The following is an 18,154-nucleotide window of genomic DNA, read 5'->3' on the forward strand; positions in this document are numbered from 1 at the left end:
CACCTGTTGGATCAAGAAATTACTTAAATTGAACCTGACTGACAATTGAAGTCAGCAAAAAGTCTCAAAAAACATCACATCAAAAAACAGTCGATAAACACTTCACTGACATCTGTTGATCTGGAAAGGGTTACAATGCCATTTCTAAGGCTTTGGGACTCAGTGAACCACAGCGAGAGCCATTATCCACAAATGTAGAAAATCTGGAACAGTGGTGAACCTTCCCAGCAGAGGCCGGACCGACTCATCCAGGAGGTCACAAAAGAACCAAAAGAACTGCAGGCCTTACTTGTCTCGATCAAGAAAGAGACTGTGCAAAAATGTCCTCCTTTTGATCAGCAGTAAGAGAAAACTGCTGCTAATCAAAAAAGACACAAAGGCTCATCTCACATTTGTGAAAACAACTTGATGACCCCCAAGACTTTTGGGAAAATAATCTGTGGACTGACGAGATAAAAACTGAACATTTTTGAAAGGTTGGATCCCCGTTACATCTGCATAAAACTAATACATCATTTCATACAAAAAACTCCTGCCAACAGTCAAATATGGTGGTCATAGTTTGACAGTCTGGGGTGTCTTTGCTTCTTCAGGAGCTGGAAAACTTGCATTAACTGATGGAAACATGAATTCTGCCCTCTTCTACCAGAAAATCCTGAAGGAGAATGTCCGGCCATCACTTTGTGTCTGGAAGCTCAAGCTTGCTTGGGTTGAGCAGTAAACACACAAGCAAGTCCACCTCTGAATGTCTCAGAAATAACATCATGAAGGTTTTGAAGTGTCCCATTTCCAGACTTCAGTCAGAGGACGGAGTGAGATCCTTTGGCATGACCTTAAACAATCCGTTCATGCTTGAAAACCCTCCAGTGAGGCTGAATTAAAACAATTCTGCAAAGAATTCCTCCACAGCGATGTGAAAGACTCACTGTCAGTAATCACAAATGCTTGATTGCAGTTCTTGCTGCCAAGAGTGGCACAACCAGTTATTAGGTTTAGGGGGTAATTAGTTTTTCCCACTGGGACAGGTGGATTTGGATAGCTATTTTTTCCTTAATAAATAAAACAACCAATCTTTGGAATAAATTATGATTTTGATTATCTGAAACATTTAAGTGTGACAAATCAAAAAGGGGGCAAATACTTTTTCACAGCATTTAACATCAACATTTTGTTATTTATTCATATAAGTATAGATGTTGTATTAAGGCTGATGAACTGAGAACAATTCCCCAAACCTTATTTAAGCATAAAATTACTTGGTTTTGCTGACCTGAAGCAGATTCCTGAACTGTGAAAGTGGGAACAAAGGCTCCTTTTATACCAAAGAAAACTGAATAATCTGCACCCTGCTTGTGAAATCCAGTATGCAATCTATTAAACATCTGTGGACTGCACTGATGTGCAGTAATCTTGTCTATACTGTAGACAGACACCCTTAGAGTCTCTGTCCTTCTTTAGAATAGGATGAAGACAGCTATTGTTAGAATTTATCTGTTGTCTCAGTTTTCTCTTGCCTGCTCCTGTCACATAAAGCTTGTCACCATCGCCCACTAATAAGAAATAATTGAAACGCTGGTGTAAAATCTGTAGCCAACTGCGTCAGATATATAACACCAGGCTGGTGTAGGCTCAGCCTGATTTTTTTAAACTGGCACTGACCAAAAGGGAAAAAAATAATTTAATTGTTATGTGCAGGTTAGTTTTAAAAACACAACTACAAAACTAAGTTAGTCAGACACTCCGTATTGAGACAAATGATAAATTACCAGTGCTCCTTTCTACAGAGGAAAGGTGATAAAATAACTGAATGTAATGTAAGAAATAATGCAGCACTTATTGCTGAATCTGTAACCAGTGGTCTTTACTCAAGAAAGTAATGTATTACGCATGATTGTTTTTTCTTTTTCCTTTTTAACGCATTACATACTTAATTACTCCCAGAAAAAGTAATTTATTACAGTATTTTGTATTTCTTGTAGCATTACCAGGTAACAGTGTTAACCTTGGACTAGAATCCGACACACTGATATCTTTCTTGTAGTATTTAACACAAAATAGAAAATATAAAACATGGACATAGCTTCTGGGTTGAAATAAGGCCGGTTTAGAAATATCTTAAACCTGCATTCTATCTGAAGGCCACCAGATGGCAATAGATCTTGTTGCAAAATTACTTCTGGTCCTGCAGACGCTGATGCGAAACAGCTTTCTGTCTGGACCTTTGTAAAAATTTTCCGTAGAGTTTTTGGGCTCAGTCTTTTTTGTAAGATGGCAACGACGTGAATGTGCATGCTCACCCTTCAAAACGGGACTTCAGAAAGCAGTGGATGACATCACGGTAGCTACGTCTATCTTTTATACTACGCATGGTTCTTCGCTAGCTTTGTATTAGCATGCTGTCTGTGTAGATTAGCGCGTTGCTCTGTCAGCTAGCCACAGAGAGGAGAGAAGTTCTAACATTGAAAGAGGTGAAGTGAAGTGATTTTTTTTTTTTTAATTTAATGGGGTTTTTTGCAGTTCTTCGATTCCTGGTGAGCTCTGCTATCACTCCCTTCCCTGTTCCACCCCATTTGTTAACCATTCAACCTTCTCTGTAGGCAAATACCTCTGCAAAAAGACACAACTGCAGTACCATTAGCATTAGCTGACTTCATTAAGCATTAGCAGTAATAATGCAGTTGTTTCTATCCTGAATGCAGTTTGCATTTTAATCGTCATCCTCTTGTCCTTTTCTGAAAAAAATAAAATAAAATAATGTCCATATCTTCACTTCTCAGAAGTTCCCCTTTGTCCTCCCTGTACACGAAAAAAGTCAGCTGATTGTAGTGCTGGAAGAAAAATTATTTTTCTTTCTATCCACCATTTGTGTAGATAATTGAAGAGCCATTGTAAACTAACAACATAATTATAACTGCAGTGTGATTACTATATTTAGTGCGGTAATGCATTACATTGCTGCATAAGAATGTGATTAGCCCAATACCGTCTGTATCCAACACATTAAGGAAAAACATTTTGTTGCCAAGAGTTTGAGGAGAGGGTTATTATCACCCGTGTCTTTACAGTATAGTGTCACCAGCTATTGGTCAGTGTAGCTTTGCACAAACACTGGAAAGAACATCTAAAAGGGGACCAGACCAGAAATGCTCTGTATACTTTAAATATTCTCCTTGTTTCCTGTTGTACTCACAGAGCCTATATAAAAGATGGATGTGCTCTGGTACAGGACAATGACGTCAATACTTAGACCTACAGTTATTCTAACAGCCAACAGCAGCCAAAACCCCTAGTTGCTGAAAAAGTGTGTCCAATTGTATAGAAGTCTATGAGAAAATGGCATTACCTCCCAACTGATCTATGACATCAGCCATAACTTTCCTAGCGAGTTTACATCTCAGTCGTATGCCTTTGAATACAACACAAGCTGGCTAAGTTCAGCTCTTATATGAAGCCAGTGGTTGTGCTAAACTAAGATAACAGGCTCCTCAGATTCAGTGTCTAACCCTCCAGAGAGTGAATAAGTATATTTCCCAAACTTCCACTGATCCTAATAAAAAAGCTAAAATGACGTGTTTTCATCCTCACAGTGAAATTATATTATTTTAGCTCCTTTCCTCTGCAGAAAACTGGTGCAGCGAGGAATCAATGTTTTGCTCAAGGGCACTGCTGTGTAGCTCAGGCTTGCCGATATAAAGAAGGGAAACTAATTCCCTTTAGCTGATGAATGTTCGTTCTCTTCACTACTCCTCCCTCCTGCTCGCTGTGGTGTGGCTTAATCTACAAGTAAAAAAATCACTATGATTAACTTAATCATTTACAGTTTGTCTGCTGGGCCTGGGCAGCACCGCTCCTTTGCTTTGTCCCCCTTTCAAGGAACTTGTCACACACACAATAAGCACTAATGCACGAACACAGTTCTATCAGGTTGAGTCAAAATGAGAGTATTTACCCTGTGGTGTGCGTTGGATATATGTGATAATTGAGCAACTTGTTTGCTGAAACCAGTGCTATTGATTAAATATTAACAGGAAAAATGCTCTGCAAACAGCTTTCTGTTGTCTCTCGTGACTTTCCGTACATATAAAAGATGCATGAAGTTTAGAAACGGGTGAAACTATATGAAGGAATTAAATAAAAAGAAAGAAAAAATACCTTTCCCCTTCAGCTTAGCTCTTATGTTCTCTCTCTACACGCCGAGGCACACGGAGGCGCCGACTTACACTTTGATTCATATGATTTTTATTATTTACTAATGCTAATTAGTTGTACTCACCGAGCCCCAGACAGGAGACACGCAGCCCAGATTTCCCCAGGTTCCTATGAAGAAATAACACGATTAAGAAAACTATTTATTTAGACTTAAAATGTCATCAGTCGAATGTGCCCCTGTAGTTCATGAACCAAAAATTTCTGCATAAACAAGCACAGAATCAGTGTGGCTTCCAAATCATGGCGAGAGGCTGAAATGAAATAACATGCAGCAATTAGGGCACTTAGAGTATAGAGCAGGAATTTGAGAATGCAGGGTTTGATAACAGCAGTGTGTGGTGTGTTATGCTGGAAAAAGAGGAGATTCACCTAAACTGATAATCACCTTTATCTCAGGTGATCATGAATCATAATTGAGAGATTACAGTCGGAGGACAGTTGATTTATTTACTCAATACAGAGCCTCAGTTCTCTGAAGGAACAGGGAGGCCCTCAAGGACCGTGAAATATATTTCACTGATAAATAAAAAAAATATTGTTTTCACTGTGACGCTTTTTGACAAGTGTTGCCCTTTGCCTCTCCCCTCTAATTTGAAACGTAGTGTCTTCTTTTGCAAGATTTCAGGGGGCACCTTAGTCCTCTAAGACCTCCGGCTTTTTACTTTTATTTTATTTTCTAGAATTGGAGGCATCTTTGTTCGCTTTAAAACAGTGAAGCTGACATATCTGCATTCCCTAATGCGGCCTAATGTGACCCTTCTTTTGTCTTAAGTAATCTAGCACCTATGAACCTTGTACAGTTGTATGTGATCCAGTTATACGCTCACCAGCCACTTCCTTAAGTTCACCTTCTCATCTGATCATTATTGATATTATCTTATCAGCCAGTCATGGCGGCTCATTTAGGCATAGTCAATACAACCTAGGTACGCAAAAGACCATCTCTGAATGCATGACACATTGAACAGATGGGCTACAGCAGCAGAGGTTCTTAGCTGACTCACTTCTGTCAGCTAAGAACAGGAAATGGAGGTGAGAGTTCTCATGGGCTCATCAAAACTAGACAACAGAAGATTAGAAAAACAGTGCCTGGTCTGATGAGTCTCAATTTCCGATGTGACATTCAGATGGTATTTGCTGTAAACAACATGAAAGCATGGATCCATCCTGCTTTCTATCAGCTGTTCAGGCTGCTGGTGGTACAGCGGTGTTGGGGACATTTTCTTGGCACACTTTGGACCTCTTAGGACAAACAGCCTCCCTGAGCATTGTTCTAACCAAATCCATCTCTGTATGACCACAGTGTACCCATCTTTTGATGGTTGCTTCCAGCAGCATAGCACACCACATTATCTCAGACTGGTTTCTTAAACTTGACAAGGAGTTTACTGTCCTCAGATGGCCTTAATCCAATAAGGCACCTTTAAGTTTTAGTAGAACTGGGGATTCACGTCATGGATGTGCAGCTGACAAATCTGCAGAAACTGTGTGACGCTATCATGTCAACATGGACCAAAATGTCCGAGGAATGTTTCCAGCACCTTGTTCCATCCATGCCACAAAGAATTAAGACAATTCTGAAGGCAAAAGCGGGTTCAACACAAAACTACCAAGGTGTATCTAATAAAGTTTCTCCTCGATAACAGTTCTATTACATCCAGCTGATTTCTAGCACTGTAATATGGCACTTTCAACTCTCATTATCAGCATGGAAGATAAACTAAGACATCAGGCTTCTTACCACACTTCACTCGGAGTCTCAACTCAGCACTTCACATTTAGTTTTATAATCTGCACCACTTCAAGTCCAACTGTGAGGGGAACTCATGTGGTGCGAGCATTTAATTGCTTAACGCAGACGACGAGTGCAAGAGCAGAATGTACTCCGCCCCAGACGCCACAGGTGTCTCTGCGCACTGTGATGGATGTACACTGCTGCTGAAAGAAAACTGTGACAAGGGGATTGAAAACCCTGCAAAGGGAAATTACATGAAGGTCGTGAAATTGAGTCGTTGTCTTTTGACAGAATTATCAAGGGCACATACACAAAACCACTTTATTCTGAGAGGGGGGAAAAAAGTGAAAATAGGAACAGAAAGTACCTCCAATTATGGTCTGGGGATTGTGCCTTCTGTTCTTTTTTTGCAGGCATTTACTCATTACAACAAATGAGGCTGTAAAAAATGCCAGCAGTCGTTTTCTTGTGCCTGACAACTAATGGCCTGTGCCTGTCTAGATGAAGGCGGGCTAATTCAAGCCTGCGCTGTCTAACTGCGCCCTTAGCCAATTCAATTAGGTGTCCAGCATGGCGAAGCATCAGTCATCGAGTCAGTAGTTCGACCCGGCTGCCAAGATCAAAGGGTAAAACATATAAATGAAAGTGTTTACATGTATACAAGACAATATGTGAATTCAGTGATGTATTGAGTAATTTATGTGCCAATAACTGCTTGACGGGAGACAACCAGGAGACAGATCTCACTGCTGTCACAAATCGTGGGATGCATTCTTATTTCTCATATGGTGGAGGAGTTTGGATATTGTATCCTCCATCTCTCTGATGTATTATGGAGTGGGATCTGTGATCCATGAAAGTGTGGGGGAAGGGCTGGACTGTAGCTTAGAAGTGTGTTACTAACTCTGTGTGCGTTCGGTCGGCCTGGGGAAAGGGTGGGGAGGTGGGGAGGTGGGGGGCAATCGAGGACAAACCTCACTTGATGTTAAGGAATGTACATTGGCGCATTTATTGCCATTAGTTCTAGCTAAAGTGTCAACCTAATGCTTGGAACTGGTTCAAATTGTGGCTACATCTGCCTTGGATCTTCGTTTATAATGTTTTCATGTTTGCAGTGAATCATTCGTGCATACTCTCCCCACTATAAACAAGCTGGCAGGCACATTCCATTCCCAAATAAAGCTGGCTGTCCTTGAACAAAATACTAACTTTGTATCTGGAGTTCCTCCACCAGCTCAATGCGAAGCGTTTGCGTGCTGCTTCGAATTCACAGAGTCCGCCTTAATCAGAAGGTAAAAAAAACCCGACAAACAAACAAACAAACAAAAGAAAATAAAAACTGATGTTCAGCAGCTGACGAAGCTGCCTCGCTGCTGTTTTCTAGTTAGCAGTGTTGTGGTCAAGACGTCAGGAAGCAGCAGCAGCAGCAGCAGTGCTGGAAAACACGGTTTATTAACCACACAACCTGCTACAGAGCAGAAATAGAACTGTCCATGCCTCAGATGTGGATGCCAGCACCTTCCAAAGAGCCTAATGATTCAGGAGATTTACAGCATGGCCTTTGCAAACTAAAAATAGACAATATATAACTTTGTATTTTACATATAATCTAGTAGATGGTAACATAAACACACAAAAGAGAGAGCAGCTTGTCTGAACACAAGTTGCACATAAACAAATTTGCGAGGCAGTGAGTGTGGCCCCTCATGCTTGATTGGTCCCCAAAAGAAGCCTTGAAGTAAAATGACAAATGAGTCATATGATGACGCCCCCTCAACACAAACCTGTCACCACTTATGAGCATCCGGTGAGCTCCTACTGTATGTAGCCCTTTCTATTCTTAGTAGATCTCTAGCCAAAGAAAAAATATATCAACATCTGTGTGATATATTATGCTTTTTATTGAGCTGAAGCATTTTGAGGAATGGCCTCCTACTGTAGAAGGGTGAAACACTCATTTGGTTCTCAAGTCACAGTCATTTTTTTTCTTTTTCTTTTTTCTTAACAATGTTGGATTGTTCAAATCAATAATTGTCAACAAACACTGTCAATGTTTTGGGTGAATGGATAAACTTCCTCACTGGCAGGGGATTAATGCAGAATAAGCAAGCCCACGCGAGCCAACCTTGATGGGGGTTGATGGGGGTTGATGGGGATTAGACAACACCCATTTTCATGGCTTCCACTGCTTTCTGTGCCATCTGTAAAATTCTGCACAGGGGAGAAAGTCGGGTCATATGCTGGATATATCAAAACCACACTCTGTGGGAGCGGAAAGAAACAAGGGAAATAAAATCATGCACTTTTTGCGTGGGGCGAAAAGTGAATAGATTAAGTGTGGAGGGGGAAAAATGCAGCAGAGCTGCACGGAAGGAAAACAAAAACGCTGATGAAGGTGATGGATGGAGATGATAAGGAGACGGGGAGCTATGAGGAGACAAAAAGAGACACGAGCAACAGACTCGAGCTTGCAGTTGCAAGTCCAAGCCCCGAGTCTAAGCAGATCAAACGCCCTCTACAGATAACGCATTCTATATGACACAGAATGGGAAATGGGAAATGACAGCCAGCTCCCTACAGGGGCTTGTGTGGTGTGTGCGCTCGTGTGTGAGTTTGCGATTGTGCGCGTAATAAAGAGGCCAGAGTCTGGACACGACTTCCTGCTTCGTTTTTTTCCACAGGGCCGACAGTGTCGACATTGCGTTGGTTCTTTCCGTTTTCCGTGCAATCAGACTCACACGAACGTGATTTTAGAAGCCTGCGCTGTTACATTTGATTATGCTCTTCTGGTATGCTGTTCAAAATGCTCGGACATTTGTTATTCATTAATTTAAACGCCTTTCAAGTGACTGATGGGTAGAGGATCTCACACAAAGTAGCTATTTTAGGAAGGGGCACATGACTGAAGCTGTTGACCCTGTATTGAAAAACATGTGGGCAGATCTGAAGTGGTTGATTCAGGATGGTGTGGATTTTAGAGAGTTAGGCAACATGGGAATTATATCTGCATGATAACTAGAAAAACCTGGTTGGCTGTGGTTCCAATACAGCACATGCTCCATGCAAGCTTTCTTTCCTCTGCTTAAATTTTAAACTAGACGTGTAAATATTTTGATCTCAAAGCATTTTGTGAGATTAATAGGTGGGTTTTTTTTGGCGAGAGTGAAGATGCGCTCGACTCTGCCAGTGAGCATTGCTGCAGTGTGCATGTGCTGCATTTAGACACATGCAGCAGTGCTTTCTTTCTGTTTTTGCCTCCCCTTTGTGATTACAGAGGCTATTAAGGAGAAAAGGATAATATTGTTTTCATTGCAAGGCAACACTTTAATAAAATCACTGTGCTTACAGAAAGCCATCTCGGCTGTGACCTTTAATTAAAATGCAGCGAGTCCCTGCAAACTCCCCAGCTTTTTTAACTGAGAGATTGTGTGGTACTTATCCTCGGGGGCTTGTTTGGTCTTTGGGCAGAGTGGAGCTCCATGCTACAGGGCTCCTGTTGTGCAACGCCCTGGCTCACATTATTAGATGTACACATCATTGCAAAACGGCTGAGACAAGCACTGGAGTAAGTGGTGTTGCAACATGAATTCTTTGTTTTCGCTGAAGGTCGATGAAGACTTTTGATTTGTGGCGAAAAACAACAAGTCGGAGAGTGAAAACAAACTGCCAAGTGCAAAAGCAGCACGATCGGCTTCGTGAGTGCAGACGTGCATGAAGACATGCAAACGCACAAACGCACCTGTGAATGTCACACACAGATCATCGAGGTTCACGGTCGTATGCATGCAGAAGGAGGTAACAACGCAAGCAAGGGTATTTGGTGGATCCGTAATGACAGAAAACTGCACTTTATGCTCCAACAACTTGTGGTAAAAATGCAGGAAATTTTGCATAGAGATACAGGGTGGGCCATTTATATGGATACACGGTAATAAAATGGGAATGGTTGGTGATATTAAAGTCCTGTTTGTGGCACATTAGTATATGTGAGGGGGCAAACTCCTCAAGATGGGTGGTGACCATGGTGGCCATTTAGAAGTCGGCCATCTTGGATACAACTTTTGTTTTTTCAATAGGAAGAGGGCCATGTGACACATCAAACTTATTGGTAATGTCACAAGAAAAACAATGGTGTGCTTGGTTTCAACGTAACTTTATTCTTTCATGAGTTATTTACAAGTTTCTCTTTGTTCACAGCCATTGACATGTCGAAGAGGTTAACATGTGAGGAGCGGATCGAAATTGTGTTGATATCTGGTGAACGCAGTAACCGGGTCATTGCAGCAGATTTCAATGCAAGACACCCTACGAGACCACCCATCTCCCATGCTACAGTTAGCAAACTGTTTGCTAAGTTTCGTGAAACTGGTTCAGTGTTGGATTTGCCAAAATGTGGACACAAGAAAACTGTTACTAATGAAGAAACATCAGTGGCTGTCCTAGCTTCATTCAGCAAGAGCCCACAGCGTAGCACTCGCCGCATGTCACTGGAGAGTGGCATTAGTCGAACATCCCTTCGGCAGATATTAGCTACTCACAAATGGCACCCTTACAAACTCCAGCTACTGCAGCATCTCAACGATGACCCAGATCGGCGCACAGAATTTGCAGAATGGGCAAAACAAAAATTGGAACAGGACCCTCAGTTCACGCAGAAGATTTTGTTCAGTGATGAGGCAAACTTTTATGTGAATGGTGAAGTTGGTGTGGTATATGGGGTACAACGATAGCGGGTCCATTCTTCATCAATGGAAACCTCAAGGCCACTGGATATTTGAAATTGCTACATGATGATGTGTTTCCCTCTTTATGCACTGAAGCTGGCACATTCCCTGAGTTTTTCCAGCAAGATGGTGCACCACCACATTATGGGTGCCAGGTCCGAGCATTCCTAGATGAACAGTTTCCTGGAAAGTGGATTGGTCGTCGTGGGCCAGTTGAATGGCCCCCAAGGTCTCCCGATCTGACCCCCTCAGACTTTTATCTTTGGGGTCATCTGAAGGCAATTGTCTATGGTGTGAAGATACGAGATGTGCAGCACCTGAAACTACGGATACTGGATGCCTGTGCTGGCATTTCTCCTGCGGTGTTGCTATCAGTGTGTGAAGAGTGGGAGAAGAGGGTTGCATTGACAATCCAACACAATGGGCAGCACATTGAACACATTTTATAAGTGGTCAGAAACTTGTAAATAACTCATGAAAGAATAAAGTTACGTTGAAACCAAGCACACCATTGTTTTTCTTGTGACATTACCAATAAGTTTGATGTGTCACATGGCCCTCTTCCTATTGAAAAAACAAAAGTTGTATCCAAGATGGCCGACTTCTAAATGGCCACCATGGTCACCACCCATCTTGAGGAGTTTGCCCCCTCACATATATTAATGTGCCACAAACAGGACTTTAATATCACCAACCATTCCCATTTTATTACGGTGTATCCATATAAATGGCCCACCCTGTACATTGTAATTGTTAAGTTTTGTAAAAACTTTAGTCATTTTGTTGCGGATATGTGTTTTCTTTCAAGTGTTAATGTGGTTAGGAACAAGGTAAAGATTTAGCTATCAATGGGCTCCAGCAGTGAGTGTCAAAACTCAAAAAAGAAAGAATCCTGTGCATGTCCGGCTACTTTTTCCACTGCAGTTTTTGAATTTATCAATCAGAGAATAATGATCATTATCTCTGTATAAGAAATAACAATCATCACGATAAGGGCTCAGAAATGTCAGCAAATTTCTAGATTGATTTGATTTATTAGGCTCTGTTGGCTAGCACAGCATGCAAACATCGGGGCACGACCACAGGGTAATTAACCTTTAAAGCCTGAACTGTGAAGCAATTGCGAGAAAATTCTTTTTTTTGAAAATGTTTTTTGAACCTTCTGACAAATTAAAAAAGAAAGAAATTAAATATTGATATGCCAATATGAGTTTTAATTTTTGATATATTTGCTATATCCAGCATTTTTTGTTGTTGTTGCTGGTTTATTGTTTAAAAATGTATTGTACAGTTTATGTAGTTCTTTTTTTGGGGGGGGGGGGGGGGTAAAAAAATCACACTGATGTAGAAGTCTCAGAAACTCACAAAAACCCATGTGTCAAATATATACATGGCGTTACAGGGTTAAAACATAATATACCTGCACAAATGCCGGCAACAGCGTCAGGCACTTATGTTGTTTACGTAGACTCTACAGAGCCTCACACAGAAGTCTAAATCAGGCATACATGCAGTCTTCAGCCCCAGATTCACACAGGTGACCTCAATAGCTCTCATGATAGTGGGGTGAGGCTATGTATTGGCCCCATGCTGTTAATGACCCACACCTTTTTTCACACTTTGGGTCACATGATTAATAGGTGGACCATCTCCAATGGGATGGCTACTACTACTAGTACTTACTAGGGGTAAAAACTTTGCACTCTCCTTCAGTTGTTTTAGAACTGAAGAAGCCGCTTGGATTAGTCCAGTTCCCTCCTTCCAAGCACTCGAGAGCTTGTACTCACATTAATATACTGCTTTTCTAGTTTTACCGACCATTCAAACCCCTTTACTAGAAATTACATATTAACAGTGCATTCACAGCACTTTATTCTATAAACTTAAAACACTCAATTTACCTATTATCTGTGGCCAGTTGAGAATCGCCAGTTAACCTAACCTGCATGTCTATGGACTGTAGGAGTGAGCCTGAGCACTTGGAAGAAACACATGCAGTCATAAGTATGCATACACCCTGCCTGTAGACCATTAACAGGGGTTTCTTGCTTAATCTGGAATGTCCTTGACTGAGCAGATTGAAATATGGCAACAAGACAGCACCTGCTGGCTCTGTGACTACAAAATAAAATATGAGCCATCACAGATTTTTAAACTTCACCCTGATACGACCTGAGCAAACGAAGTCCATACTCCTGAGATCTTAATGATTAAGGTGCCCATGGAGAAATGGTACTTTTTAACAAACCTAATTTAACCCTATTTCTTTTTTCTGTAAGGTCTGATCGCCTGTCGGCTTATTGAATCGAGGGCCTCAAAAAGCTCGAGGCACACTAGATGCACCCATGACGGAAAGAATCAGAATCACTCAGTTTGCTTCACTCGGACAAATGGGAAGAAACTCTCTTACAGTTTCCTTCCAAATTTTTCATTCCCTCATGTGAGAGTGTAACAAAACAAAGCGAGAGTACCTTAAAATGACCAGTATGAACCACATTTTCTGGCTATTCTGTGTGCACGAGAAACCCCCCCTCCCTAAAAACCTTCTTTTGTACGGCCGCCTCGTGCATTACTCACGCCGTCAACACGCAGATGTATGCACAGCACAGGAGGCCTCTCTCTGCTGCCCGCTGATAAGCTTGCATCCAAAGAAACCAACAGAAGGGTTTTTTTTTTTGCATGCCCATCTGCAGCGCAGCTCCGAACCAACCAAGCGGAACCTTCCCCAAACCTCCTGAACTGTCAAAAGGCCTCGCTGCCTAATGACCGTTATGCACTACAATCCCAGCAACCAGGGGCTCCCTACCAGCGACCAGATATTATGTGCACAACTTGTAAAGCTGACAACGACGTCACATTTTGTTACATCCCCAAATTTTTGGCCAGTTTGATACGCTTTTTGTGGCTTTGCGTATTATTTTAAGAGGAGGAAGAGATTAGGCAGCAATGAAAGGTTGCAACCAGGGACCCTACAATTAGAACTCCACTATATTTGGATTACCATAACAACTAAAATGCTGGGGGTGGTGGTATTATTAGTTTATGCCTGCTTGCTCTGTGCACTACTTCTCCTGCTTTCACTTGCTATACGCCTTCAGATGTTCCCAGTGTGGAGCCTCAATGGCATCAAATGCCCATACACTCAAGGATATATAATGCAGTGCGTGAACGCATACACCCACAATCGCACAAAGTCTCAGTGTGATTTGTTATCACACAGAGAAAAACTTCAAAGAATTTGTTGTACACAGATTTAGTACTTGGACTTGGCTCCACTTCAAGAGAAAGAGATTCCCTGTCAGATGGCGTCCGAAGCAATACGAGTTTCTAACTGAACAGCTTTGGGTCGAATGTTTGGAAGGAGAAAGGCAGCCTGAAAGATGGAGGAGCGGAAAATATCAGACAAACAGGGAGCAAAGAGGGGACGTGACTGATAAGAGTTTTCATCCAATATTTGTTTCTCTGTGGTGAAAACAGGGGATTTGCTGAGGGCTTGGAGCAAGCTTTACTATGAAAGCACTCCACCTGTTTTCACAAACAGCTACAGTAATAATCAGATTTTGAGAACTTTCAAAAGTGCGGCACAATTTCAAAATCGATTTACCCGCATAATAGGGGGGGAATAAATAAATAAATAAAAATTATGTAAACGGGGAACCCAGTTCTCACAATGAAGACTTGTTTAGCACCGAGAGCAGATTGAAAATGGCCATTTCAATGTTGTTATGGAAACGAGATGAGATTGTATGACAAGCAGACACTTATCACAGTTAGCTGCTCAGCAGCCAATCTGCCCAGATTCTGCTAATTGCCTCTTTTTCTGTGAACTGACCCGCGTGCCCTAATTTTCTCTTTTTCATTCAGCCTCCTAATTCTTCTTCCTTCTAAGTCTTTTTGTTTTTCCTTTCTTTCTTTTCTTTCACCATCCTCTCTGTCTCTCTTGATCTCGACACTGCGAACGGTGATGTCACCCTCTCCAGCGAGTTAACGGTGTGAGGTGAAAGCTACGATTTTGCTCCCGTGGTCTGGGTTAAGAGCCCACTCGCTGAGATAAGAGCGCATTGTTTACTTGGCCCAGCCTCGTTACAACTCCCACACAGACGCACATGGAGAGCTCTACCGCCCGTCACTGCTCAGCTACTGTCACACTTTCCAGAATGTACTGTAAGGTTGCGGCCACTTATTGAGAGCTCCGCGTGGCATTGACAAAGTATTAAAGCCAGACTTTAATTACAAAAACTGGATGTGATTTAGATGCACTGAATAGTCTGTTTATCTGGCTATACTGAGTGCACTTTACCATAATGCCAGACACCTATTTTATAATATTTTCATGAACATTAGTTTGCCTTTTGCTACTCCCACTACTATCAATACTGCTTCTTTTTCTTCTTTTTATATTAGAGGCCTCATACTCCAATTTATCGTGACGTATCCCGTTGAGTTTCTTTTTTACAATGGAAATTCTTGTGCTTGCAAGTGCTTGCAACTTCGTAACAGTGTTGCTATTAGGACCCCTGTTTTTGTGCCCATTTCTCTGCGCCGAGATCACCGGTGTGATGATTTGCATGCTGATTATGTTCTTACGAATCATCTAATTTTCATTATATTAGTATGGTGATGTCTTTGTGTCAGCAGGGTTTTCTGTGCATTGTTTTTAGTCGTCTCATTATATGATGATGATAAGTAATAATTCCTCGGAATGTGTCCCCTATATGGGCACCAGTAATGAACGTTAGCATTTGAGCTGTGCCAGAAAGAGGTCAAATCTGGTCAGCGTTTAAAATCAACGTTCTAAAAATATGCTTTTAATATAACGTTCAAGTCTGACTAAAGGTCCTAATCTTAAAGCGTTTTTATCAGTCACTGCCACATTAAACCGTCTTCCCTCTCCCTCTCTCACTCTTTTACACTTGCAGCCACTTAAATTCACATGTTCACGTCTGGAGCTCAAAGCAAAGCCAACAGCATAAACTGTCCCAGATCGTAGATTGCTGCGCTAATAACTGTGGAATTAAGGATGCCAATAAATTTGCATACTTGGAAAAAAAACATGTCTGTACTTTTCTTTCTTTCTTTCTTGACACACACACACACACACACACACACACACACACACACACACAACATCCCACTCATCACCTGTCACCGCTCACATATCTTCATTTTTTCCCTTCTTCTCTTTTTTCCACCTTATCATCTTGTGTTTTCTTTCAGATTTGTTTCTTTTTCCTCACAATGAAAATTGTGAGAGCTTTTCACACCACACACTGGGAAACTGGGAAAAGAGGGGAGAGGAGTAAACTGACTATAAGCAGAGCTCCTCTTTCTTCCTCACTCTCTTCTCTCCACACAGCCTTCATCCCCTCAAGTTTACGTACCGGTACTTCATGCCGGTGAGCTTGGCCGTCGACTCCTTGAGGCTGTGGTGGTAGCGGTGGGTGAAGGACCCCAGGCTGCGAGCTATTAGGGCCACTGTGCGGAACCGGGCACGTGCCTGGCTGGCTGTGTTGGGGCTCGTGGCGTTCTGCTTGCTGTGCTCGCCATTTCGTGGGGCCTTGAGCCCGTGATCTGTACATGCAAAGGACACCTGCATGGCTTGAGCCAAAGGCCACTAGAGCTGCTCTGTTTTAGTCCTTAAAGTGCTTAAGAGTCTTTTTTTTTTATCTCTAGTCTGCAGAACTAAGCTTATGTGAAGTTGAAAATCAAAGGTCCGTGCCAATTCCGGCCGCTGATTCTCACATGGAGATGGCAGTAGCAAGTGATCCACGGCTTTATTCCATCTCTTTTGAGAGAATTTTCTCAAAGTTATGCTACGTGAAGCTCAGGCATATCAGCGGCGGTCCCGGTCAGTGTGTGTGTGTATGTGAGGCGCTGAGATCCTGAGCTGGTCTGGCTCCACCTGAAAAGATGGGAGAGGATGGAGATGGAGGGAGAAGGATGAAGAACAAGGACTTGAATGAGTTGCTTGTAGAGCTGTCTATTTAAGATGAGCACTTGACTAAAGGAGAAAAAAAATATACTGCTAAAACCTGAAAAAAGACTGATCTGACAAAAAAACCTGTGAGACCTCTTTGTAATTTCTTCTTGTGCTGCTTTCCCCAGTTTAACGCCTCCTCCTCACATGTCTGAGCTGCTTTGTCATGGCGAGGCAAAGAATGAGCACAAGTTTTTTTCTTACATTTGTGTCACATTTTTCTCTTTCTCTCTGCTCTGTTCCCTCATCTCTCTGTCTATATCTTCCATTCCACCTCAACTTCTGGCTCTTCTTTTCTGGTTAGTCAGCCTTTAACCCCTTGTTTTTAAATTTATGTTTTTTTAGTGTGCTCAAGGTTTTGTCAGGAGACCAGGACTAGTGGGTGTCTCTGGAGTCCACCTTGCCCTCCAATCACAGCTAAGCCTTTTAGTCAAACACCTGGAGTGAGGAGAGTAACACTGCACCACCACATCGGGTGCTCAGCAACACACACACAGACACACACGCACACGCTCACAGACAGTGTCTCACTCCTGTCACACATCTTAAAAATAAGGTCATGCTTTCACAGAAACGCAAATGCTCGCGAGTAAATGCTGCACATGCACAAGCATTTCTGGCATTTGCTTCCACACGCGAACCAAAATCTTCATTTACACAAGTGCTCTTACACGCAGCGAGTCACCGGTGCTCTGTGAGAAACAAGGACGGAGCCGGATGAGAGTCTTGATTGATGCTCCTTCTCCTGGAACTTTGAGAGCGATCAAGCGGTGTTACGCGCTGAGCGGGGGTCCCAGAAAGATCTGCATCCCAGCTGAAGCGGCATTTCCCACAGATGTCCTCAGCCCGGGCAAACAGCCTTGTCCCGTCTCCAAAGTCCTCGAGCAAGTAGCAGAGCTTTTATGGTCCCCGGCTTTGCAGCAAGTGGACTCTGTGTGATAAAGGGACCCTGGAACAGCAATGGACAAGCAGAGAGGAGGAGGAGGAGGAGGAGAAAGGAGGATGCATGGTTTCTCACTTCAGGGAGAAGAGGACAGATGCAGTGAGGAGGCGAGGAGCAGCGCGTGATTAGAGTAGAGAGAGTGAGCCAGTAACTGAATGAGGAAGAGAGACTGTGTGTATAGGCTCCTGGCTCTCACTGACTGGCTCAGAACTGCAGTGTTTTTCACTATGGCGCCACACAATCGGAGAGAGAGAGGGAGAGAGAGAGGACGAGAGAGAGAGAGGTAGATTCTGAATGGGAATCAAGAAGACTGAGTTGCTGTGACTTTAATTAGTTGAAGAAAATCCACTTCAGGGTGAATGATAGGTACAACAGGCATGCTTTGCTTAACTGTGCACGTCTAGTAAAACATTACACTTGCTTCCCTCGCTGTCTTATGTTTGCTGTTGCAGTGCCCCGCTTTTGATCATACATACACACTCACTTCCACCCTACGACCTGCAAGCATATCACAAATTTCGAGCTATGCTTCAGAGTCTTGTGAGAGTCAAATGAAGCATACAGCA

General features: G+C 42.4%; 1 protein-coding gene across 1 annotated transcript in view; it reads right to left on the reverse strand.

Moving 5' to 3' along the window:
* The window catches only part of kcnab1b (potassium voltage-gated channel subfamily A regulatory beta subunit 1b), a 35,821-nt gene extending 18,009 nt beyond the window's left edge, over positions 1-17,812 (reverse strand). Inside the window, exons 1-3 of the mRNA XM_003438172.5 lie at positions 17,317-17,812; positions 16,050-16,570; positions 4,274-4,317 (exon numbers count right to left, since the gene is read on the reverse strand). Of these exons, the coding sequence (XP_003438220.1) occupies positions 4,274-4,317; positions 16,050-16,264 (259 nt within the window). The 5' untranslated portion in view covers positions 16,265-16,570; positions 17,317-17,812. The remainder of the gene's footprint in view (positions 1-4,273; positions 4,318-16,049; positions 16,571-17,316) is intronic.
* Positions 17,813-18,154: the final 342 nt, after the last annotated feature.

Source organism: Oreochromis niloticus, linkage group LG18 (genome assembly GCF_001858045.2).
Source record: "Oreochromis niloticus isolate F11D_XX linkage group LG18, O_niloticus_UMD_NMBU, whole genome shotgun sequence".
NCBI lineage: Eukaryota > Metazoa > Chordata > Actinopteri > Cichliformes > Cichlidae > Oreochromis > Oreochromis niloticus.